The sequence below is a fragment of the Lampris incognitus genome, chromosome 11 (genome assembly GCF_029633865.1).
Source record: "Lampris incognitus isolate fLamInc1 chromosome 11, fLamInc1.hap2, whole genome shotgun sequence".
In the NCBI taxonomy this organism is placed as follows: Eukaryota; Metazoa; Chordata; class Actinopteri; order Lampriformes; family Lampridae; genus Lampris; species Lampris incognitus.
Window position 1 is genome coordinate 13793734 of NC_079221.1, and position 26513 is coordinate 13820246.

The 26513-nt window shown below is 46.5% G+C and overlaps 1 protein-coding gene across 1 annotated transcript in view; it reads left to right on the forward strand.

The window, feature by feature from the left end:
- klf12b (Kruppel like factor 12b) overlaps positions 1–25748 on the forward strand; it is a 62455-nt gene extending 36707 nt beyond the window's left edge. Inside the window, exons 4-6 of the mRNA XM_056289788.1 lie at positions 6905–7040; positions 15551–15708; positions 21092–25748. Coding sequence (XP_056145763.1) covers positions 6905–7040; positions 15551–15708; positions 21092–21273 — 476 coding nt within the window. The 3' untranslated portion in view covers positions 21274–25748. The remainder of the gene's footprint in view (positions 1–6904; positions 7041–15550; positions 15709–21091) is intronic.
- Positions 25749–26513: the final 765 nt, after the last annotated feature.

Genomic DNA, 26513 nt, shown 5'->3' on the forward strand with positions numbered 1-26513 from the left:
ACTGAAGCAAACAGGATGCACCTGACCCCCGCTTGGAGTGCCACAGCAAAGGGTCTGAATATTTATTTTAATGAGAGATTTCAGTTTTGATTTTTAATAAATTTGAAAATATTTCTAAAAACATGTTTTCATTTCATCATTATGGCCTATTGATTGTAGATTGATTGGCAAACATGGCAATTTTAGCCCTGTAAAATTAAGTCTACAACACAATAAAGTGTGCAAAAAGTGAAGGAGTCTGAATACTTTCTGAAGCCACTATAGATGGATGGATGGATGGATGGATGGATGGAAGGATAGATAGATAGATAGATAGATAGATAGATAGATAGATAGATAGATAGATAGATAGATAGATAGATAGATAGATAGATAGATAGATAGATAGATAGATAGATAGATAGATAGATAGATAGATAGATAGGTAGGTAGGTAGGTAGGTAGGTAGGTATTAAGAGAAGCACAGATCCCAGATCTCTTTCTGGGTCTACCAATGACATTGCAGGTAATATGGTGATATAAAAGTATAAAAGCTTGCATACCGCTAGATGCCTGCCAAACCCTTTCCACCCCCCTGTCAAGATGACATTTATACAGTCAAACAACATCAGGCCATACATGAAAATATAGAATATGTCAGTGTGTGTGTGTGTGTGTGTGTGTGTGTGTGTGTGTGTGTGTGTGTGTGTGTGTGTGTGTGTGTGTGTGTGTGTGGTCTAAAAAGGGATGTTAAATCTCTCCATCCTCGTGAAGATGAGATTTAAAGGATAAAAGGTTTTCCATCTTTGAGCAAGACAGATTTTTTTTTCCGGCTGTTTTTTTATATCGTATGTGGTCCAGGTAAGCAGGCTGGGACAGCCACGGTCTTCTCCACCAGAAACACACATCTGGGACTGGTGAGACACTACTTCTCCATCCCATTTGCGTGTGTGTGTGTGTGTGTGTGTGTGTGTGTGTGTGTGTGTGTGTGTTAGAGCTCACTGGCCTAGACTGAACCCTGTGTTACGGCGTTGGTTTTTTCCCCCAGGGCGTGGTTTTACTACTAACCACTGAGCGCGGGTGTTTTCGGTCCTGGGGAGTGGACCTCTGCAGCGCACACAGGGGAGCTGTTGGTCAGATGGAAAAGAGGCTTCTTGTTTATCGTACGGTTCCTTCGTGACACTCCCTGTCAGATGGACGGGGCCAGGCTGAGGCACAGACACATGACACACAGATGTGTGTACCACTGACACGTAGTGCGCGCGTGCACACAAACACACACACACACACACACAGAGCTTGGCTGGGTGGGTGTGGGGTGGTCCACTGAGAGGGGCATTTTAAACTCTGGGTGTCTGCTGGGGGAAGAGGGAAGCACAGGAAAAGCAACGCTTGCATAAGAGGGTGTGGACGGATATTGAAGACGGGTGGCACGCACGTGCATGCAAACACATGCACACATGCACACTCGCGCGCACACACATACCTACAAATGCTAAAAGAGTGCAACTGCAGCTCTGCCCGGCGTGCACGAAGGCGTCGAGCAGGAGGGAAAAAGAGTCCGTTTTGGGTGTGGTGGATACCGTCGCTGTTGGTACGACAGCAAACAGAAACAAACAGAACAATGTGCGGCTCTTGGAGGACAGTTAGTATGACTAGGGCCTGACTCGCTCTTGCACACGTTTCACAATGAAACCGCCACAAAACCGTTAAGGATAACATCACATTGTGTCCTATTTTAATCTGAGGATAGTTGGGTTGTTTTAGGGTGGGAGTTTTTTGGGGGGGGGGGGGGGGCGTGTACTTTTTTTTTTTCTTGTATCATCTGGACTTTTATTGCGGACACTGTCACCATCAGTGGATAGTTGGACAAATTGTTGTGTTCGGGGTATATCTGTAACTTCGGTTGACATGCACACCATTCCTCAGTATGCAGTGCACATTGATAAGCTTGTGCGTTGTTGTTTTGTGTGTGTGTGTGTGTGTGTGTGTGTGTGTGTGTGTGTGTGTGTGTGTGTGTGTGTGTTCACAAAGACCTTGTCTGATGACACAAACCCAACAACATGGTGTGGTGATGCAACACTCCCCCATGTTAAAACCTCCTCATCTATGCACAAACAAATGTGTGCTTATGTATGTGTGCGCGCGTGCACGCACACACACACACACACACACACACACACACGCACACACACACACACAGGTTGGCCATCCTCTTCAAGAGAGGGCGGGTGCCCTTCCTTTCACTGCTGTCTCCATGTCTCTGGCAGGAGGTTGCCATGGAAACAAGGCTTGACTGGAAACAACAAGAGAGAGAGAAAGAAATCCAGGGCTCTGCCCACCTCTCCACCACTCCTCCTTTGTGTAATTTGCTCAAAATGTCGCCCCCCCCCCTTCTTCAAGACACATCACAGTTCTTTACTAATTGCCGGCTTTCCATCGCCGAGACACCCGGCGGCTTCTCCGCTCCAGCTCGCTCCGGCAAGAGCGGAGCCGATGGACGCCGAGAAGCGAAATCCGCTGCGGCGTTGTGTGTCTGTCTGTCGGCCCCCCGTGATAACGCCACGTCCGCTGCAGCCCTTGTTACAAGCCATTACGGCCGGGCCGGGGTCTCGGCTGAGAGGGCAGAGGTAAGAGGAGCTGGTGTTTGTGACGGCCGCCTCTTTCAGGAGCAGCACCCCAGTTTCTACAAGATCTCCCCGTGTGGTTTTTAGTCCATCTTAGTACGTTGGTGATGTGTGTGTTTACTACACCCCTCTTCATTAAAGTCAGTTTGACTCGTTGGTCCGTCGTTGCATTTTGTCATGGCCCCCTTCTAAGCCTCGGTGCTCATCTCCTGGCTTCTCCTGGCCGTGCACGGAGACAGGGAGGGCAGCATGACTGCAGGCTGTGGCAACACATCCAAGGAGCCATCCAGGGGATAAGTTGCCACCACTTGGGGAATAGATAGGACTTTTTCTCTGAGCTCTGCAGATGGAGACCACCGCTTTCATTGGTCCAGACAGTCGTGGGGTACAGCAGGCCGGCCAATCTGAAGTTAAGATTGCTTTGTTTTTCTTTTCTTTTTTTTCATTTTTTTTTCAGTTATTACTGCGAAAAACAAAAGAGACAAAGACAACTAAGCTGGAGAAATAACGAGTTAGCTGGTAATCAGGATGTGAATCAAAGATTTTTTTTTTCTTTAGCCAAGTGATTTTACCCCCAGAGAATGTGTGACTGGGCGGATTACTCACATAGATCACGGTAAAGGTGATAAAGTTGTCAGAATAGTTCATGAAACGTTTGAGTAAGCAGGAAATCAAACGCAGGGGGATGGCGTAACCAAGTGGTTAGAGACTTGAACCAGCAAGGAGGGGATCGCTGGTTCAAATCTTGGGACTGACAAGGTAATCCCAGTTTAGCCTGCGTCCTTATACAAGGGTTCCTTGTAAAGACTCCTTAATACAGCCGCTGTGTCCTTGAGCAAGGCATTTCATGCCTGCTGGTGCTTTTCCTGCTAACGATGCTAAGCTACATCCAGTCAGTTAAATGTCTGCTGGAACAAATGGACAAATAAAATATAACAATTTAATAACATAGGGGCGTCCGGGTGGCATGGCGGTCTATTCTGTTGCCTACCAACACGGGGATCGCCGGTTCAAATCCCCGTCTTACCGCCGGGTTGATTGGGTGTCCCTACAGACACAATTGGCCGTGTCTGCAGGTGGGAAGCCGGGTGTCCTGGTCGCTGCACTAGCGCCTCCTCCGGTCGGTCGGGGCACCTGTTCGGGGGGGGGGGGAACTGGGGGAATAGCGTGATCCTCCCACGCGCTACGTCCCCCTCCCTGGTGAAACTCCTCGCTGTTAGGTGAAAAGAAGCGGCTGGCGACTCCACATGTATCGGAGGAGGCATGTGGTAGTCTGCAGCCCTCCCTGGATTGGCAGAGAGGCGGAGCAGCAACCGGGACAGCTCGGAAGAGTGGGGTAATTGTCTGGATACAACTGGGGAGAAAAAGGGGGGGAAATCCAAATAACAAAACAAAAAACAACAAAAAAACAAAATTAATAACATAAAATTGAAATGGGAATTCACAGCCAGGAGGAGGTGTCACAGAAATAGTCCACTAAATAAATATACTTACATGCTTTGTTTTGCTCCCAGGTATTTTTGTGCTTATCACGATTAAGCTCATTTACTGGCTGCACAGTGGGAGAAACTGAAAACTGAGGTCTCAGTTTGCACACATGCAGCCACTCACACTCGCTGCCAGGCGCACACACTCGCAGCTCCCCTATACATAGTCACTCCTCAGACAAGACACACACACACACCCGCACACACACGCACACACACGCATGCACACATGCGTGCAGACACAAATAAATGTACACTATCACAAGTGTCTCACCCATTGCTGAGAGACATCAACAACGCCCAAGCACTGCTCCACCCAGCTCTGTTATCTGCAGGGTGTGGACGATAAAGGCTGATAAACACTGTGTGTGTGTGTGTGTGTGTGTGTGTGTGTGTGTGTGTGTGTGTGTGTGTGTGTGTGTGTTTCTTTATGTGACTATTGGGCATATTTTCATGCCTGGCCCGCAGACTGTCTTTTGACGTCCCCCAACTAGAAGTGCTGCAGGGTCCTTTCTTCCATTCCTCCCCACCCCTCCCCCAAGGCTACCACCACACACACACTCACACACTCACACACACACACACACACACACACACACACACACACACACACACACAGGCACACATTAAGTGTGTTTCATCATGGTGAGTGGACTGTTGTGGTTTTTAGACTATTGGAAATATAAGAAGAAAAATGTTGATGCTCAATCCAAAACGTTTCCATTATGAGGGGAGGGGGAGGTGATTACTGACATGCTGACATTCTTCTGCTTCCGGTGTGGGAAGATGGTGGCACAAATTCACGTTTGCAGCGGCCTCACCCAGTACTTGTGTGGGAAGATGGCAGCACGAATTCACGTTTGCGGCGGCCTCACCCAGTGCCGTCCATGAAGTGTCTTTGTCTAAGTTTGTCTTCGTTTGATGGCTGGGAGAGCTTGGTCTGCTGCGTCCTGTGAGCCCAGGGACCACGGCCCTGCCTGGAGCTGCACATGAAGATGAAACACCGAGGGCGGTCTGACAGGAGGTGGAAGCGGGGCAGGCTAAGCTAACTGCTAGCCCATGCAGACCGGCAGTTCCAACAGTCATCCTGGCTGGTGTTCATTCTCCTGGACAGTGATTTTTTATTTTTTTGTTGCTTAGTTTAGATATATGTGTTAGTTTGGATATATGTGTTAGTTTGGATATATGTGTTAGTTTGGATATATTTGTTCTTGTAGTTTTTGGATATGTGTTTTTGTCTTTGTGTTGCACTGCTGTGGATTGTGTTGCACTGCTGTGGGCTGGGGGGGAATGATGTTTCGTTTCATTTCACGTGCGCAAGTGCATAAAATGAAATGACAAATTAAGTGTTTCTGATTCTGATTCTGAAGAGAAAAAACTTTGAAAAACACTCTTTTTGTGATAAAAAACAAACTGAGGGCCACCAGTGTCTCTCTAGTTCCACATGGCACCAGAAAAGCAGCCGGTGTGTGTGCACATACCTGTGCCTGGTTTTTTACATTGGGATGAATACATGTTTAAAGATGGTCTTTCTTATTCATCTGCAAACAAAAATCCAAACAGACATTTTTACTTCCATCACCAGCATATTTAACACAACTAATCCACACAAATATTCAAATCATGATGTTGTCGTTGATGTGGATGGTTGTTGTCTGGTAGGACTTCACCAGGAAAAAATGACAGGGTGCATAGTGTTTTCCACCTTCATCATAGCAGCCAAATGAGGGAGAGGAAGGCAGGTAGTGTTGAGTTTGAAGAAGAAGTGAAGCTGTTGGGTTTAACGAACAGATATGACAGAACAAGCTGGTTGGTAGAAGACCTTTACCAACACATAAATAAATATCAATAAGTAAAACTCCCAACATAGACACAATCATCAAGAAGGCCCGGCAGAGGATGTACTTTCTCCACCAGCTCAGGAAATTCAACCTGCCCCAGGAACTGTTGCTTCAGTTCTACACTGCAATAATCCAGCCTGTCCTCTGCACATCCACCACTGTCTGGTTTGGATCGGCCACCAAACAGGACCAGTACAGACTACAACGGACAGCTAAGTCTGCAGAGCAAATCACTGGCGCCAACCTGCCCTCCATTCAGGACTTATACACGAAACGGGCAGGCAACATCACTGCAGACCCATCACACCCTGGTCACAACCTGTTCCAACTCCTCCCCTCTGGTGGGCGCTACAGAGCACTGTACCCCAAGACAACCAGATATAAAAGCAGTTTCTTTCTGCGGGCTGTCATTCAAATGAACACTTGAGACTGTCAGTAAACAAATCCAACCATGTTGTATATATTGTACTGTACAGTGTGCGTATACTGGTACGCTCTGTCATGTCCATCTACCTCAGGCATGTGTGTAAGTAACCTGCTAACATCTATTTCAGCATCTTTGATATATTGTCTGCACCACTGCACTGTATCACCTCTTATTTCACCCGTATATCGTCAATCCTTGTGTATATATCTGGAGATTGTTGTGTTGTAGTGTTGTTATTCTGTTAAGTACACGGAGAGAGCCACGAAACCAGAATCACATTCCATGTTTGTGCAGACCCACATGGCCAATAAGCATGATTCTGATCCTCAGGTCAGGTCCAACCAGGTTTTATGGGTGTTTCTGACACAGCAGCGCTGCTGACTCTCATTCAGACACCATTCACCTCACCAACATCGACACAGCAGACCACACAGCTTAACAAAATCACCAGATTCAAGGTTGTGACTTTATACACTTTACAGTGCCTGGTTGTGGTTTTTCGGTGTCGTGCGTGTGACTCCCGTATCTGGCCCTTCCACACAGTGTACACGGACCCAAACGGCCTGTCGCCAAGGCAGATCAAAAGCGACAGTGATGACGACGACCTGCCGAACGTGACCTTGGACAGTGTTAATGAGACGGGCTCCACCGCGCTGTCTATAGCTCGAGCAGTACAAGAGTGAGTATCCTAGTCCGTCTAGTGTGTGTGTGTGTGTGTGTGTGTGTGTGTGTGTGTGTGTGTGTGTGGATACAGGGGGAAAAAAATCCCTTGACCTTATTTCTGGATAAGCAGCAAACTTTTAAGCATGTATCTTAAAGTTTAAATCTGTGATTTTCCTCCATTCATAAATGTTTATATCCTCCATGTGTGTGATGGAGTCAGGCTCCTTAACACTACCAGTCATCTTCACCATGGTTGGAGACACGCTCCAGTCTCCGTATACCACTTTTGAGGTGTTTTGACTGGGTAGGATGAACACTGGTGCAGCGGCAACATGTTGGAAAAAAGACTGAAACGTGATGCTGATGTGTCCATGACAACCAATATGACTGTACAACAGTGTTCCCATATCGTGTGATGTAGTCTGTAATACATCAGACTTGTCTGTGTTAGCTTTGGTCCCAGGATCCATTTTTACAAGGGTGGGAACTGTTTACTGCTGAGCTGACGGCACACCAGCCACAAGGGCTGCTACACCTGGTTTGTAGTCCTGCTCCACCTGGTTTGTAGTCCCAGTGTCAGAGAGAGGGACAGATTATCACAGTTGTCGGCTTTAAGCCGATGTGTTTGTACATATCTAGGCCTTTGTGTGTGTGTCTCTGTGCCTTACCACGCTGTGGACGCTGTATGCAAACAGTGTGTCTCGGCTGGTATACACACATCAGGGCTCCCGCGGCACTCCTCCATCTGTGTCAGGGCCTCCTTCCACCATCCACCGTCCTGATCGTAGACAGGACTCCTTCTCGCCTTCTCTGCTGCCCATAAAAACTCACAACAGTCACACAACTTGCAGCCTGGCCAGACTCAAGTTAATGCCCCGAGGACTGTTATTTAGACTAATAGTTTGGAAACTATTCCAGGACTCGAGCCCTGTGTGAGACTCCTGCTAATGATGTACCAGTAATAACAAGGCTGGGCTGTTGGGCATTGATAGGAATTACCTCCACTGGATAAAGGGTCACTCTGTTTTTTTACAACCTCGGTGTTATTTTCATAGTTTTTTTCCCCCATCATACATATCAGTTATGATTTAATTTTACTACCCAGCTTGATTTTGTAGATTTTGTACACAGGACCACCGCTGGACTGAGGTTTACAACGGTGTCTTATGGGACAACTGAACATCAGTGTCAGACATTATCAATGGTAGATGATCAGGATCAGGAACATCGTTTCCCCAAAGACAAAAACACATATCCAGAAACTACAATAACACACATATCCAAACTAACACATATATCCAAACTAACTCATATATCCAAACTAACTCATATATCCAAATTAACACATATATCCAAACTAACTCATATATCCAAACTAACACATATATACAGACTAACTCATATATATATCCAAACTAACACATATATCCAAGCTAAAAAAATAAATAAATCACCGTCCAAGGGAAAGAATGCCAGCCAGCATGACTGTCAGAACTGCCAGTCTGCATGGGCTAGCAGTTAGCTTAGCCTGCACCGCTTCTGCATCCTATCAGACCGCCCTCAGTGTTTCCAGGCTCCCTCAGCTGATCCAACGCCAGCTCCCCCAGCCAGGCACCCTCGACATACCTCCCCACACTCCACACGACAACAACAAAAGCACCACAGTAAACGCTATGCGAGGCCGCCGCCACACTGCCCTCGGTGTTATCAGAGCTGCCGGTCTGCATGGGCTAGCAGTTAGCTTAGCCTGCCCCGCTTCCGCATCCTGTCAGACCGCCCTTGGTGTTACCTCTTCGGGCCCAGCTCCGGGCAGTGTCATGGTCCCTGGGCCCACAAGACGCAGCAGGAAGACCTACTACTTCCTGGTTCACCCTGCAGGAAGTAGCAGCCTATACTTACCGTAGGTAGCAGTAACATCCATAAACTAGCCGGCCAGCACAACAGAGAAGTCATGGACAGTTGTGGACGCAGTCTGACTGACACACTAGGGGTGTTTGTTGTTTAAAGAGTCCTGTTCACTTGTCCCATAAGACACTGCTGTGGAACTGAGTCCAGCCGTGGACCCCTGTCCAACATCTACTGAATGAGGCCTGTGAAGAAAGTGATATAACTTTTATGCACGATGGCTAAACCTGCAGAAGTAACACCCAGGTTGTAAACAACAGAATTATCCTGTAATTCATGACGTATGTTCCAACTATGAAGGTATGTCGGTGGTGTTATGGGGGTATTTGTTTGTTTTCGCTGCACACTTGATACATGGCTGAGCGAACAACACATACTTTAACAGTTTGTAGGACTGGAATGGTTTTGTGTTGCTGGTGTGGTGTGAAGGCATCGCAGAGAAACTGCCGTAAAACCTCAAATATCTGAGACATTCTTGTCGAGCAGCAGAAGCAGAAGTCCTGTGTTTCAGAAAAGCCGATTACTGTACATACACACGCGCGCGCGTGCGCGCTCGCACACACACACACACACACACACACACACACATACACGCACGCATACACACACACACAGAAAAACACACGTGCACACACACATATACACGCACACACACACATACACGCACGCATACACACACACAGAAAAACATACTCACAGAAAAAACACAGGCACACACACACACAGAAAAACACACACACACACACACACACACACACACACACACACACACACACACACACACAGGAAAACACTCATACACAGAAAAAAACATACACACATACACACAGAAAAACACACACACGTGCACACATGCACACACGCACGGTCACACAGAAAAACACACACACACACTCACATGGAGAAAAACACACACACATACAGAAAAACACACACACACACATACACACACACATGGTCACACAGAAAAACACACACTCACAGAAACACACACACACACGGAAAAACACACACACGTGCGTGCACACACACATGGTCACACAGAAAAACACACACACACACACACACACTCAGAAACACACACAGAAAAACACACGCATGCGCACACGCACACACGGTCACACAGAAAAACACACACACACACGGTCACACAGAAAAAAAAAACACACACACACACACACACACACATGCAGACAGAGGAGAGCTCAGGTTTGTGTGGTTATTGAAAGGGACAGGCGTGCCCCTGAGTGCCACACGTGGGCGCTGGGTGGTCAGAGGGGAACAGAGGTTGGCAGGGCCCAAAACCTCTCACTGCCCAGCTTCCACTGTGGGGAGTAGTCACCAGCCAGGCTCCGCAGCCTGCCAGGCCTGCCCACACACTCGCTCCTCTGTGTGCCGAGTGAGTGGGACTCTGCCTGTGTGTGCACGTCTTTGTGCATGCATGTGTGCGTGTGTGTGTGTGTGTGTGTTTTGTGACTGTGAGAAAGAATGTGCCCGTCTGTGTGTTCCATTGCATGCATGCATGCGTGTGTGTGTGTGTGTGTGTGTGTGTGTGTGTGTGTGTGCGTGTGTGTGATGTGAGAGTGTAAGAGAGATTGTCTACTTGTCTGTATGTATCATTGTGTGTGTGTGTGTGTGTGTGTGTTGTGAGAGTTTGAGAAAGAATCTGTGCTTGTCTCTATGTGCCATTGTTTTCTTGTCAACGTGTGTGTGTGTGTGTGTGTGCGTGCGAGTGTGTGTGTGTGTTTGCACTGTACATGTGCACGTGTTTGTGCGCGGTGGACAGAGCAGCTGGTTGCAGAAGGAGGTCAGCCATCGTCAACAGGAACACAGACTCGCATGTTTGTCCGTGGAAAACAAAGCGGTCTGTAGTCGTCTCTGGTTACACGCTGGTTTGGCCGCGCTGAGGAAGTTGTGTTATTGACGAAATGCGCCGGGCACTCTGCGCACATTTGCGCCGGAACCAAGGCCGCCGGTGCTCTGTTGAAAACGCACAATGAGCCTCCGGACGAATCCCTACCTTCCTACAGTGCCCCCGGTGTGTTTTCTTCCCATTCACATTTATATAACCAGGTATCACATCAATAATGAGTGAGAAGAAAAGAGGGAGGAAAAGGGTTCCACAGAGAGAGGGGGGGGGGGGAGAGAGGGAGATAGAGGGAGGGAAGGAGGGGGAGAGAGAGAGGGAGAGGGAGAGAGAACTGGAGGGAGGGAGGGAGAGAGAGGGGGAGAGAGAGAGAAAGAGAGCGAGAGAGAGGGAGAGCGAGGGAGAGAGAGAGGGGGAGAGGGAGGGAGAGAGGGAGATAGAGGGAGGGAAGGAGGGGGAGAGAGAACTGGAGGGAGGGAGGGAGAGAGAGGGAGAGAGAGGGGGAGAGAGAGAGAAAGAGAGCGAGAGAGAGGGAGAGCGAGGGAGAGAGAGGGGGGAAGGAGGGGGAGAGAGAACTGGAGGGAGGGAGGGAGAGAGAGGGAGAGAGAGGGGGAGAGAGAGAGAAAGAGAGCGAGAGAGAGGGAGAGCGAGGGAGAGAGGGGGAGAGAGGGAGAGCGAGGGAGAGAGGGGGAGAGAGGGAGAGCGAGGGAGAGAGAGAGAGGGAGAGAGAGAAAGAGAGAGCGAGAGAGAGAGAGAGCGAGAGAGAGGGAGAGAGAAAGAGAGAGCGAGAGAGAGAGAGAAGGAGAGAGAGAGGGAGAGCGAGGGAGAGAGAGAGAGAGGGAGCATGTCATGTGCTTCTCGGGCAGCCTCCTCCATATTCATGCGTTGCCCTGGGGACCAGCGGATGGGCTATTGTGGGAGAGAGCAAATGAAGGAGTGACAGAGGGGTGGGTGGATGGAGTGTGTGTGTGTATGTGTGTGTGTGTGTGTGTATGTGTGTGTGTGTGTGTGTGTGAGTGTATGTGTGTGTGTGTGTGTGTGTGTGTGTGTGTGTGTGTGTGTGTGTGTGTGTGTGTGTGTGTGTAGGAGGGTCTTGCTGAAGTCTGGCTGGTTCCAACAGACATGGAGGCCGTAGAGCAGAGCAGGAGGACAGAGAGGACTGTGAAGGAGGGAGAGCATCCACATACAGCAGAGCCCTGTTGACAATTATCGTCACACACACACACACACACACACACACACACACACACACACACACACACACACACACACACACACACACACATACTTTCTTTTTCCTGTTTTCTTGATAATTACAGCGTTTGGCTCTGGTTGACAGTGTTGTTCTGAAACCTCACTTCCTGTGAGAAATCAGAGGAATGTACAGTACGGAGCAGAGGCAGAATGGGTGTGTGTGTGTGGGTGGGGGAAGGAGGGGGTGTAAAGGGGAAACCCCTGTAAAAGGTGACAGATCTACACACACAGACACACACAGACACACAAACACACACACAAAGACACGTGTTCTCGCCGCCTCTGCACCTCTTTGCCTGTCTTTCTCATGGTTAGTGGATAGGGACTGAAAAAAAGGGGAAACGGAGGAAGCAAAACAAAGGTCAGAGGTCAGCACTTTTTCAAACTGTTCTCAGGGCTTTCCTATGTTTTCTTCTGCTCAGTCACACATATTCGCACAGCACAGGTACCGGGGTGAGTGTGGGTTCATGCCGGCCTGCATTTTGCCCTGAGTCTCACATGAGAAAGATCACTTCACACAAAACAGCTACTATTCATTGGGGCGGCGTGGCTCAGGAGGTGGAGCAGGTCGTCTAGCAATCGGAAGGTCGCTGGTTCGATCCCCGGCTCCTCCAGAGAGTGTGTCGAAGTGTCCTTGAGCAAGACACTGAACCCTGCTCCTGATGAGTCGGTTGGTGCCTTGCATGGCAGCCTCCCCCATCAGTGTATCAATGTGTGTGTGGATGTGTGTGAATGTGTGTGTGAATATGTGTGTGAATGGGTGAGTGTGTGTGTATGTGTGTGTGAATGGGTGTGTGGATGTGTGTGAATAGGTGAATGTGTGTGTGAATATGTGTGACTGGGTGAATGTGTGTGCGTGTGTGTGTGGATGTGTGAATGTGTGTGGATATGTGTGTGTGTGGATGTGTGAATGGGTTAATGTGTGTGTGTGTGTGTGTGTGTGTGTGTGTGTGTGTGTGTGTGTGTGTGTGTGTGTGTGTGTAATGGGTGGATGTGTATGTGTGAATGTGTGTGTAATGGGTGGATGTGTGTGTGTGAATGTGTGTGTGAACGGGTGAACGTGAGACACACATCGTGAAGCGCTGTGAGTGGGTCAGAAGACCGGTGTTGTGTTGTATGAATGCAGCCCGTGTAGCGTTGCTCTGCAGAACCAGAGCCGTGCTGGGCTGGAGAGAGGCGGAGGTTGGCCGGACGGGGTTGGTGGACAGGTCCACGTCCAGCTGGGTGAGCGCTGCTGCGGTTCTGCTTTGAAAAAGCGTTTCCGTGCTGGTCCAGCGAGCGAAGCAGGGCCTCGGTGCTACACAACAGCTGAACACTCTTGAAGCCGTACTTTATTTGTGCGCTTGGTAAAAGCTCCCAGAAGGTCTGTGTGGCATGCAGAGCCGGACTGCAGAGAGCTGGAAGAGCCTCTGAAGAGTCCAGCAGGCGTGCCAGAAAATGACTAATTCAAAAACCATGCGGCGGGTTTTCAAACTGCAGCGGCGCTGACGTCTGGATTACCAGCAGAGGATGACAGCGGCGCTGACGGCGTCTCGACGTGTCACGGATTAGCCGGCTTGATTTACACTAAATCAGCGGCCATTGTTCATCTTGTGTTTTTGGAAGCCGTCTTATTCCGACCTTCCTAAATTATATCATAATCATGGAATCACTTCACGGATGAAGTCAGAACGTAAACATCCGCCGCCGCTGCTGCTGCTGCTGGATGTCTGAGCTCAGACTGTTTCCACAGCAAATCCTACCTCTCCCCCAGACACACACACACACACGCACGCACACACGCACGCACACGCACACACACACACACACACACACACACACACACACACACACAACATTCACATTTCATTTTTGAGTCTGTTGGATGGATTATTGGATGGTCCATTAGGGAGGAGAAACTTTGGCGTTTTCTTTTCTTTTTTCCCCTTTTTTTCAAATTTCACAGTTTTTATGCAGGCACTTCTTTGTCCAAGGCTTCATTTTTGACGTTATTCTTTTCAGTATACTGTTTTCACCGAGAGAGAGAGAGAGAGAGAGAGAGAGAGAGAGAGAGAGAGAGAGAGAGAGAGAGAGAGGGAGAGCGAAAGAGAGAGAGGAAGAAGAAAGATGAAGAGAGAAAGAGAGAGATGAGAGAGGGCGAGAGAGAGGGGAGGAGGGAGAGAGAGAGGGAGGGGGGGAGAAGAGAGATGAAGAGAGAAAGAGAGAGATGAGAGGGGAGTTGGAGTTCACTTCATATCTGACCCATGTGCTCATTTCCTGTCGAGCTGCAGTTTGGCAGTGAGCCAAGAGCAACAGGTGATCTGTATGTTTTTCTCTATGTGCTTGTGTATTCAGCTAGTGTGTGTGTGTGTGAGAGAGAGAGAGAGAGAGAGAGAGAGGAAAGAGAGAAAAGAGAGTCTGTGTGTGTCTGTGTGTATGTGTGGAAATACGTCTTTGTGTGCATGCATATATATGTATATATATGTGCATGCACACAAAGACTGATAGATCTGTTTCAATGTTCCTGTGTGTGTGCGCACATATGCATGTGTGCATGTTATACATATGTGTGTGTATGTGTGTGAGAGAGAGAGAGAGAGAGAGAGAGAGAGAGAGAGAGAATATGTTTCAATGTTTCTGTGTGTGTGCACACATGTCTATGCATGCATGCTTGCATGTGTCCATATGTATGTATGTATGTATGTGTGTGTGCGCTCGATCACGTGTGTGTGCTTGAGAAAGTGTGCTCTGGTGCAACAGAGAGACAGGAAGTGGGTTGTGTGTGGTGGAGACAGTTTATGGGAGGGCCTGTCTGGCAAACGCCTGCTCCTCTTTCAAATCTCTCTGACAGAACCGAGGCCGTTCCTCTCTCTCCTTTCTTCCCCTTTCCCCCTCCGTCCTCTACCTGTTTCTCAATATCCACAGCTTTGTGTGTGTGTGTGTGTGTGTGTGTGTGTGTGTGTGTAACTTTGTGACAATATTTTGATGCTCTGGTTGAACAGAGGAGTCCAATCATGACTCTGTAACTGCACATATGCAGAACCCAACTACACACACACACACACACACACACACACACACAGTTCCCCTACATGGCTTCACGGTGACAGGTTGTATGATGTGAGGTGATATTGGCTTCTCGTTGGAGAGGAAATGTCACGCTGAAAGTTATTGATGACATCATCAGCTCAGCAGCCTTCTTATTGAACTAAACCGAGACGATATAAAACGGTACCTTTGATTGATGGGAACCTTAGTGAAATAAGAGAAGCGGCCCTGATAGATCTGTTTTATCAGGGGAGGTTTGTGGTTAGCCTGGTGGCCTTAGCTCTGCTGCCATCTACTGGTACATGTTGGGTTTACACGGTGTCGTTAATGGAAACCTCAAGATAACTTTATTTAGAGAGTTTAACAAATATTTCATGATGTAAACAAATGAACTAAATGAACGCACACCAACAAACTAACAAATGAACTAATAAACTGACACTGATGTTTTGATTATTTCTCTGCTGTTGCAGTTCCATGTCTCCATTCAGTATTGAGAGCATACGGCGACCCCGGAGGTCAGAGTCTCCAGACTCCAAAAAGAGACGCATCCACCGGTGTGACTTTGACGGCTGCAATAAGGTTTACACCAAGAGCTCCCATCTAAAAGCACACCGCCGGACGCACACAGGTCAGTCACGACATGGTGCCGAGCAGCTCTGGGGTGTAACTTACAACGGCGTCATCCAGTAACGTCGGTGAAATGAAATCCATTATCCGTTATGGCGTTTTAGACCAACAGAGTAATAAACCTCCATCTTGGTGTTCAGTGTAGGCGACAGCAGGGGTACATGACGATGCTCACATTTCATTTGGCTCTTTTAAACTACTCGTTCCTGCTTCATTTCACGGCTGTGATAGACTGTCATCAGTTGCTTTCTTCATCTTCGTTCTTTTTCTTCTTCTTCTTCCTCCTCTTCTTCTTCTTCCTCTTCTTTTGGCTTGTGCCCTGTTCCCCAGGGCTCGCCACAGCGGATTTGATAGTTGCTCCTTAAAACAGTTGCCCTAAAACAGATAGTTGCATTAGTTGCTCCCTAAAACAGCCAATTTTACATTAAATAAGTTATTTTTGAATTCTACTGACCTCTACTGTTCAGAGACGTGAACAACAAAAACATATTAAAAAAAATTTATCAAGAAAAAGGAATTCTGATTGACAGGTAGTGGATATGCGGCATGTTTGCTGGCATCTGCCATTTCCAAACACTATATAGGTCGGTACTGGGTTTGCCTCATATTCGTGGCTTGTAATTACTGTGTTTCAGTCAGCAGCATCCAGCGGTCCTATACAGCCGCTGATATTCACTAATCACACTACACGTCCCTGAATGATACTACAGATTATTCAGGATTATCCAGATTATACAGGGAAGCAATAATATTACACTAGAGGGAGCCGCCTGGGGCATTGGGGGCTGCTCTGGTCATCTAAAGTTTGTCCTAACTTCAACCAAGTTATTTGAGCTATCTCAACATTAACGCCATTTATTTTCCTGTCTGAAAGATCACTGTGGACGGTGTGCTCTCACAGTTCCTTAGTTATCCTCCACATCCTTCTTGTTCTCATGTGTGTTGAAGTTCTCTGGTTCTCTTTGTTCTTTCCTTGGTCTGCACTTGTTGTCACCCGTGTACATGCATGCCATGTATGTATGTATGTATTATGTATGTGTATGGGCTTAGCAGCCAGTCCCATTGTCTGTGCAACACATTAGCCTCTAGTTATGTTTGTCTCTGGTGTTTGGGCTTCTTCTTTAGCCAGTTCAGCTTTAAGGGAAGACACCTTCATTTTTGTCCCCATACGGTGTCTGGCATGGAGCTACTGACCCCATCTAACTAGGTCGTGGTGCTGTTACAGGAGGCCCCCAAATCACCCGTTTACCTAGACATGGAATTAACCTATGTACGATTCCATTCTCACATTTAGTGGAGATATAACTTCAAATATAAAAGAGGAGTAAACTTTGGTGTGGGACAGTGTATGTACATTTCCATGGTACGTTTTCTCATTTAGCACACACTGTAATGCAAGCTCACTTATAGGAGCATCATTAATGAACAGATGTTCGTGTGTCAACCTAAAGACATCTTCAACGGCTGAATAGCAATCATATCAAATCCAAAAGTGCATGTCACATACAAATACTGCACGGGTACAATAAGTAAATCACCAGCAGTGATGCAACTTATAGCATAAGGGGATTCATATTACAGCTAGTGCTGCAAATAACATTACACAATAACTTAATGACCATAGATTGATTAATGTAGGCCTGTATGTGTGGTCATAGGAGTGTTAAATGCACAATCTGTAACCTTTTAACCACATAAAATTGAGGTGTGTTCACATACATAATTGAACAGTTTGAATAAGAACTGGTCGTAATTTGTAATTTAGGCCTGTTTCATTCCAATCTTTATAAACAGAACTACTACTACTACTACTAATACTACTACTGCTACTACTACTACTGCTACTACTGCTACTACTGCTACTACTACTACTGCTACTACTGCTACTACTACTACTACTTTCGGCTGCTCCCGTTAGGGGGCGCCACAGCGGATCATCAACTGTTTCCATTTCTCCCTGTCTTCTGCATCTTCCTCTGTCACACCAGCCACCTGCATGTCCTCCCTCATCGCATCCATAAACCTCCTCTTTGGCCTTCCTCTTCTCCTCTTCCCTGGCAGCTCCATATTCAGCATCCTTCTCCCAATATACCCAGCATCTCTCCTCCGCACATGTCCAAGCCATCTCAATTCTGCCTCTCTTGCTTTGTCTCCAAACCGTCCAACCTGAGCGGTCCCTCTAATATACTTGTTCCTAATCCTGTCCTTCTTTGTCACTCCCAATGCAAATCTTAGCATCTTCATCTCTGCCACCTCCAGCTCCGCCTCCTGTCTGTTCATCAGTTCCACTGTCTCCAACCCATACAACATAGCTGGCCTCACAACCATCCTGTAAACCTTCCCTTTAACTCTTGCTGGTACCCTTCTGTCGCAAATCACTCCTGAAACTCTTCTCCACCCACTCCACCCTGCCCACACTCTTCTTCACCTCTCTCCTGCCCTCCCCGTTACTTTGGACAGCTGACCCCAAGTATTTAAACTCATATGCCTTCGTCACCTCTACTCCTTGCATCCTCACCATTCCACTGTCCTCCCTCTCATTCACGCATAGGTATTCCATCTTGCTCCTACTGACTTTCATTCCTCTTCTCTCCAGTGCATACCTCTACCTCTCCAGGCTCTGCACCCTATTCTCGCTACAGATCACAATGTCATCCACAAACATCATAGTCCACGGAGACTCCTGCCTGATCTCAGAGCCAATCCTTGATGTAATCCCACCTCCACCTTGAACCCATCTGTCATTCCAACCGCACACCTCACCATTGTCACACTTCCCTCATACATATCCTGCACCACTCCTACATCTCTGTAACACCCGACTTCCTCATACAATACCACAGCTCCTCTCTCGGCACCCTGTCGTATGCTTTCTCTAAATCTACAAAGACACAGTGTAACTCCTTCTGGCCTTCTCTATACTTCTCCATCAACATTCTCAAAGCAAACATTACTCTTTCCCATATCTTCATGCTGTGGCTGATCAACTTTATACCTCTGTAGTTGCTACAGTTCTGCACATCGCCCTTATTCTTGAAAATCGGTACCAGTTTGCTTCTTCTCCACTCCTCAGGCATCCTCTCACTTTCCAAGATTGTGTTAAACAATCTAGTTAAAAACCCCACTGCCATCTCTCCTAAACATCTCCATGCCTCCACAGGTATGTCATCTGGGCCAACTGCCTTTCCACTCTTCATCCTCTTCATAGCTGCCCTCACTTCCTCCTTGCTAATCCGCCGCACTTCCTGATTCACTATCCCTACATCATCCAACCCTCTCTCTCTCCCATTTTCTTCATTCATCAGCCCCTCTAAGTACTCCCTCTACCTTCTCAGCACACTCTCCTCGCTTGTCAGCACATTCCATCGCTATTCTTGATCACCCTAACCTGCTGCACATCCTTCCCAGCTCGGTCCCTCTGTCTAGCCAATCGGTACCAGTCCTTTTCTCCTTCCTTAGTGTCTAAACTGTCATACAACTCACCATACACCTTTGCCTTTGCCACCTCTCTCTTCGCTTTACGCTGCATCTCCTTGTACTCCTGTCTACTTTCTTCATCTCGCTGACTATCCCACTTCTTCTTTGCCAACCTCTTCCTCTGTATAATTTGCTGTACTTCCTCATTCCACCACCAAGTCTCCTTGTCTTCCTTCCTCTGTCCCAATGACACACCAAGTACCTTCCTCGCTGTCTCCCTCACTATTTCTGCAGTGGTTGCCCAGCCATCCGGCAACTCTTCACTACCACCCAGTGCCTGTCTTAGCTCCTCCCTGAACTCCACACAACAGTCTTCCTTCTTCATCTTCTACCATTTGATCTTCAGCTCTGCCTTCACTCGCTTCCTCTTCTTGGTCTCCAAAGCCATCCTACAGACCACCATCCGATGCTGCCTAGCTACGTTCTCCCCTGTCACCACCTTGCAGTCTCCAATCCCTTTTAGATGGCGCCTTCTACATAAGATATAGTCCACCTGTGTGCACTTTCCTCCACTCTTGTATGTGACCCTGTGTTTCTTCTTGTTTTTGAAATATGTATTCACCACAGCCATTTCCATCCTTTTCGCAAAATCCACCACCATCTGTCCTTCCACATTTCTCTCCTTGACACCATACCTACCCATCACCTCCTCATCACCTCTGTTCCCTTCACCAACATGCCCATTGAAGGCCGCTCCAATCACCATTCTTTCCCCCTTGGGTACCCTCTCCACCACTTCATCCAGCTCACTCCAGAATTCTTCTTTCTCTTCCATCTCACACCCAACTTGCGGGGGCATATGCGCTGATAACATTCAGCAATACACCTTCAATTTCCAGCTTCATACTCATCACTCTGTCTGACATTCTCTTCACCTCCAGCACACTCTTGACATACTCTTCCTTCAGAATTACCCCTACCCCATTTCTCCTCCCATTCGCACCATGGTAGAAGAGTTTGAACCCACCTCTGATGCTCCTGGCCTTACTCCCCTTCCACCTGGTCCCTTGCACACACAGTATGTCTACCTTTCTTCTTTCCATCATATCAGCCAGCTCTCGCCCTCGACCAGTCATAGTGTCAGCATTCAAAGTTCCAACTCTCACCTCCACACTCCTACCCTTCCTCCTCTCTCGCTGCCTCTGCACATGCCATCCCCCTCTCCTTCTCCTTTGCCCAACAGGAGCAGTTTCTAGCCGCACCCTGCTGGTTAACAGTACAGGTGGCAGTCGTTGGTAACCCAAGCCTTGACTGATCCGGTGTGGAAATCTTATTTATTATCCGCATATTTGATTTGGCAAAGATTTTATGGCGGAAGCCCTTCCTGACGCAACCCTCCCCATTTATCCGAGTTTGGGACCGGCACTAAGAATGCACTGGCTTGTGCATCCTCAGTGGCTGAGTTTATAATCTTTATTAACATAATTAAAGTTAAAAATCCTTTCACAGCATGAAAACACGCCGAAAACTCATGCAGCTGATGCATGAGTATGCATGCTGTTGTCTCGTGTCAGTCCTCATATCAGGAGTGCTGTCAATCAATCTTGGAGCGATAGGAGCTTCCAATCCTACGTTTTCTTATTTGGGTAGAGGGGTGGCCCTTTTTCTTTGCATATGAAATCACAGGTTGCATCTTTAAGTAATATTATGCTTCAGGAGAGTTGACATATTACACATAGCAACTTTTAAAGCAATTTCCAACATGGTAGGTCCTCCTTTCTCTGCTTACATGACAAGTTGGTTGTGTTTATCCGCAGAATATGTGCTGTATTTATCTCTCTCTCTCTCTCTCTCTCTCTCTCTCTCTCTCTCTCTCTCTCTCTCTCTCTCTCTCACTTGCTCTCCCTCTCTCTCTCACTCGCTCTCTCTCTCTCTCTCACTCGCTCTCTCTCTTTCTCTCTCCTCAGGTGAAAAGCCATACAAATGCACCTGGGATGGTTGCACGTGGAAGTTCGCACGTTCCGACGAGCTGACCCGGCACTACAGGAAACACACGGGGGTCAAACCGTTCAAGTGTGCAGACTGTGACCGCAGCTTCTCCAGGTCGGACCACCTGGCCCTGCACAGACGGAGACACATGCTGGTTTGAACCAAATAAAAAGATGTTGGAGCACAGAGACGAATACACACGCTGATGAAGAGGAGCAGGGTCTCCCTATGAATGTGGTTCAGCTGGCCTGGACTCCCATGAATACACACACACACACACGCGCGCACACACACGCACACACACACACACACACACACACTCTCTCTCTCCCTCTCTCGACTGTCCCTGACAAAGTGAGAGAGGAGGTGGAGGTGCGCAGAGCTTTGCCGAGCACAAAAACAGGGTCGTTTTCTGGATCCTCACTGAGTTGGTGGAGAAAAAGACGGCAGGAACTTTTATTGTCGTTGTCCTTTGGAGTTGAATGGAAATCTGTCTTTTACAGCACTGTTTGTAAATGTTTCACTTAGATTTATAAGGTGAATTCATACTCTTCATTCGGACTTTAAAAAAACAAAAACAAAAACAAATGCAATCGCAACTATTTCCTGTTGGTAACTTTCTTTTGTTTTTGTTATTTTAAATGGCTGCTTCTCAAGCGTTCATAATGTGAAATTGCTCGGGTGTATGGACTACATTCGCCGTGTGGACTCCTTTTAAAAACCAAGATAAATGTAGGCCGCTGCTGGACTGGCCGAACAGAGGAGCGAGGCCTGCTTTGACCGTCGGGCCCCACCTGTGCGTCCCCATAATGGCCAGCAGGAGGCGCCGTCCCGTCACGGATGCTTTCAGTTCTCTTGCCGCAGCCTGCAGTTGGACGTGAGCACGCTGACGGGCCAAGTGATACGGAGGGACTGTCGATCACAAGGTCAGCAAATACACAAACGAGATTGAAAGAAATCGAATAGAAAAGCCACAACCAGAATCGAGCATCAGCAACTTCAAGCCGCCGACGACGGCGTCGAACCCGGGTTCGGACGCCGTCCGTCGCGGGTGACGTTCAGTCGGTTTCTATTTCCAACAGTGAAAACCGGGTTACGCATGAATCCACACCAGCAAACAAACGCGTCATTTGTGATTCAGTCATAGCGACCCTGCAATCTCACCGTCGCTATCCTTCACGTGGAGCCTCTTTAAAAGCATTTTCTTGTAGGAAAAACGAAACAAAACAAACGTAAAAAAAATGTTGGTGCATTTTTTTTTGTGCTGTGATTAGCAATCAGTAAAGTGCAATCTTATAGATTAAGCATAGTTTCAGTATGAACTTTTTTTCTCCATGGTATCTCACTTTTTTAATGCGTGCTTTGATTATATTTAACGGAGAAAGGTCAACCCCTCGTGTAGAATGAACTTTGAAACAATCAGTGAACATATCCAATATGTGAAAAAGAAACAGGCACCTTACAGACTCGACGCTTCTTTTCTTTTTTTGTTTTTAATGAATCTGTTTAGTCGTGTGTTCTCAGATGGTTTTGATAGCGGTGGGGAATTTGTGTTGTGGTCTCGAAATGCTGACACGGCCCCCCAAGCTCAGCGGACTTCAGTGTTATGGGGACTTCCGGGGGGTTTAGGAAGTGACGTAGGCCTACAGACAAAGCAATACCTTCTTAACGAGCTGAGGAGGAGGTTTAGGCCGGCGTGTCCTCTCTGTTCTGTTTGCTGTGGTCAAACGATTGATGAGTACATGTGTCGCCTCCGGCCCGGGTCTCTAGTTGTCTCTGTAGATCCGGTTTAAGTCTCGTCCTTCAGTCTTAGAAAGGGAGTTACTCAAAATCCTCCCAACAGCTTTGTTACGTCTCATCTTGGAGAAGTCGCCCGAGTTGGCCTCATCTCACATCGGTTAGCTGTTGAAAACGCCATCGGATTAACCTGAGGTTTGGTTTTAAAGTATGACGTGTTTAGGAGGAGACGGACACTTTCACATACAGGAAGATACTTGCGTGCACGCAGACGTATTAAAATACATACACGCATTTCCATACATCAAGGCTTTCGCGTTAACTATGACCAAAAAAGTAATTTGAGATTTCACAGCGTCTTTGCAAAACAGCATATCAATATGGAAAAATGGCTAAATTAATACCAATTCTGTCAATGCAAACGTTGATCATTTAAACGTAAAGCAAGATTTCCCTGGCCAACACCCGCGCAGTTGAAAGAGACGTGACGCTCTGAGCGCGTGACAGGTGACCGGTATCGGCGCCTTGGTTTTGATGTGATACGGCGGCCCACGTGACGTCATCTCAAACATTTGACCGGATAACGTAGATTTCTAATTACTTCATGAACAAGATTCAGCCCGCTGGTTTAATTGATATCTGAAATCCCAAATGAGTCTTTGCCATTGGAGCCATCGGCATGTAAGGACCTTCATTTGACTGCATCATTAGTTTTAAAAGTGTTAACGCCCCCCCCACCCACACCCCATCCACATCCACATCCACCTCAGCTCTCAGGCAAGAACTCCAGATTGAGATAAAAACTAAAATCAGCCCCTACAATATGAAATGACTGCTAAATGCAGGATTTGGACTCGTAAATATATTGTGGCGTTAGCATATTTCATATTAGCACCTTGGGAAGAACACAGACATGCACATTTACACGCACACACGTGCACGCCCATGCGCACACAACGGATGCTCGTTTCCAGTAAAAAAGCCAAATCCAGGAATTCAGTCCTACACATGCGCCCTCTGTACGCAACGCCCCCCTTTTTTGCTATATGAAGAATTCTAATGTATGTTGTCATATTTATATATATATTATTTGTGCACTCGTGATTATGCCCAGTTGTATTATCATTTTGGCAAGAGCATATCAGCACCTTGTTTGTTCGTAAGTATGATTTTCAGAGAATATTTTATTTCAGATGTCAGTTTGTACACAAATAATCATCATGTTTTAACCCTCCATTGTGTTTTAATTATCCGTATACTGTGTAAAGACATTTCATGGTTGAGGGGCACCTCGTCATTTCATATAACTATTTTCTGTAAAAAGGATCTTTGGGAATGTTGTAACATATGTGATAGTGAGGATAAAAAGTTATTACCAAGTTCTACAGGCTGTATATACATTGGAAAAATAGGGCTTTTGATGAGTAGATGCAGGAAATATGTTTATACATGTAAAGTCTTTTTTCAGAGACTGTAATTTATCTAATTTGATATACAGTGAAATGGGGCTAATGGTATTGCTAAAGCAGTTGTTTTTCATCATGTAAATGATCTCCTGTGGTTTCATCTAACCATTTGCTTCATGTGGAAGTCATCTTCTCCCAAGGCTGAACCAGTGTCCAACTATAATGAACAGATATTTTCTATACACTGTCCATATCAAGGTACTCGGCTCCCTGTCTCGTCACTTTGCTATATTTGGATGAGAAACTATTTTGATCGAGCACATATCAACAACACTCTTACTCTTATTCTGTTAATGACTTTGCATGCCTTAATCCAATGATCCTTTTTTTATTTCATTTTATTTTGTTTTTTAAATTTCAATTTGACTTGAAGATGGCTATAAGTGTGTCTACAGGACCGGCTGTACTGGGTTTCCCTGCAGCAGTTTCCTGCTTCGTTATACAGCATAATTTTGTTAACGGTAACCAGGGTCAAAGTTATGCAATAACAATTAATAGTGCCTCATGAAACAAACTTGTAATACCAACTGCTCTGTGCAGCGTTTCAGTTTCAACATGTGTTCAAATTCTCTAATTTGCAGAAGGGAAAAGGTGAATTTTGGAAAAAGCTCAGACACACAGTTATGCAAATCTGACCTCGTAAAGGTTCAACTTTCCTTTCGCACTGAGCCTTACGCCATTATTTCAAATGCAACATCCTTCTGTTACATATACACACACCCGCTGAATACACCATCCATTATTACTTTGCTGTTAGGTCCCCGTGCGGGGAAGCAAAGTGAGCTGTGAAGGCCTCTCAATTCTTCAGATGAAGAGAACGAGGGATCTTCTGGTCATCACACGCTGTGGCCTGGATTCCAGCAGTAGAGGCACTCCGTTGTGGGTGAATACTGACCTTACGCTTCTCTCTCTCAGTTGGGTTTCTATATGCTTTTACTTCCGTGTGACATCCGTGTTTCTTTTTTCTCTGCTTTTATTGAAATTTCAGTAGTGACGCTGATGCCTATGTTTGAAGTTTGCTGATATTACGTACAGAAATTGTTGTTCCTGTATTTATGTAAAGTGAGTGTATTGTAAATATATTCGGATCTTTTTTTCTTTTTCTTTTTTTTCCACTCTCGCCGTAAAAAAGGAATAATTGTGATATTGCTCAGCATTGCTTCAAAAGGGAGACTGCTCATGGAAACCCACGCCTGCACAAGAACGTTTTTAACCCTGATACTTTTACAAAGTTTTAAGAACAGGTGTCCTTCTCCATTCTGTTTCCTTCTTTTATTTTCTCCAACAGTCATTTGAATATCCAGTGTTTTGCTCTTCTCTCTGTATTTTTTCATATGGATGGAGCTGTGAAATTTAAATAAGTTTAAACATATACATGTATATTAATATGAATGGAGGCATGACAGTTAATAAAGTTACATTTTGTATGTAACACACTGGCATGGAGTTGGTTGTTTATATATATATATATATATATATATATGGATGGTATGCGGGGTTTGATGTCACTCAGACATCTGAGTAGCGCGCTCACATTCATTGCCCTTCAGAAACCTAATCTTGGTATTAGGACGGACCGTTTAAATGCTACATAAAGACACGTGGACTTTATTCGATTTGTAAATGACATAGACAAAAGCAGCTCAGAATTTGACCAGAGATATCCCATCAGAACATCTCAGTAATAGATCTAGAAACTATAAACCTAAATCAATAATATATAGAAAGAGTAATGCTGGATTAAAAAAAAGAGCTGTATAACAGAAAGGTGACCTCACACTGGAAATAAGAACTCCCTGATTATATTAAAGGTGAGCGCTTTAGTGTCCGGCGACTAGTAGCGCTACTGAGCAAAGCGGCCCAACAAACAACGCTTATTCCTTCCTGCAACCCGGAAGTAAACACCGGATACTAAGAAAAACGTCTTTGACGGCAATGACCTGTGTCGACATAATGAAGTTTAAGAACATAAACTCGTCCGTGTTACGAGGGAAAGGTGCACAGATGAGCTTCAGGCAACATTTCGACCGTAAGTAAGAACGGATGGAAACTGTTTGGTTCAGTCCCAACGCCGCGACTCTTTATGGTTCAGATGACCAATTTGATAGCAAACCTTCTGTAGCTGATGTTGTCAAGACCAGCCAAGTCCAGACCAAGTCTGTAAAGGTCTGGGTCAAGTCCAGGAGTTGAAGGTGGC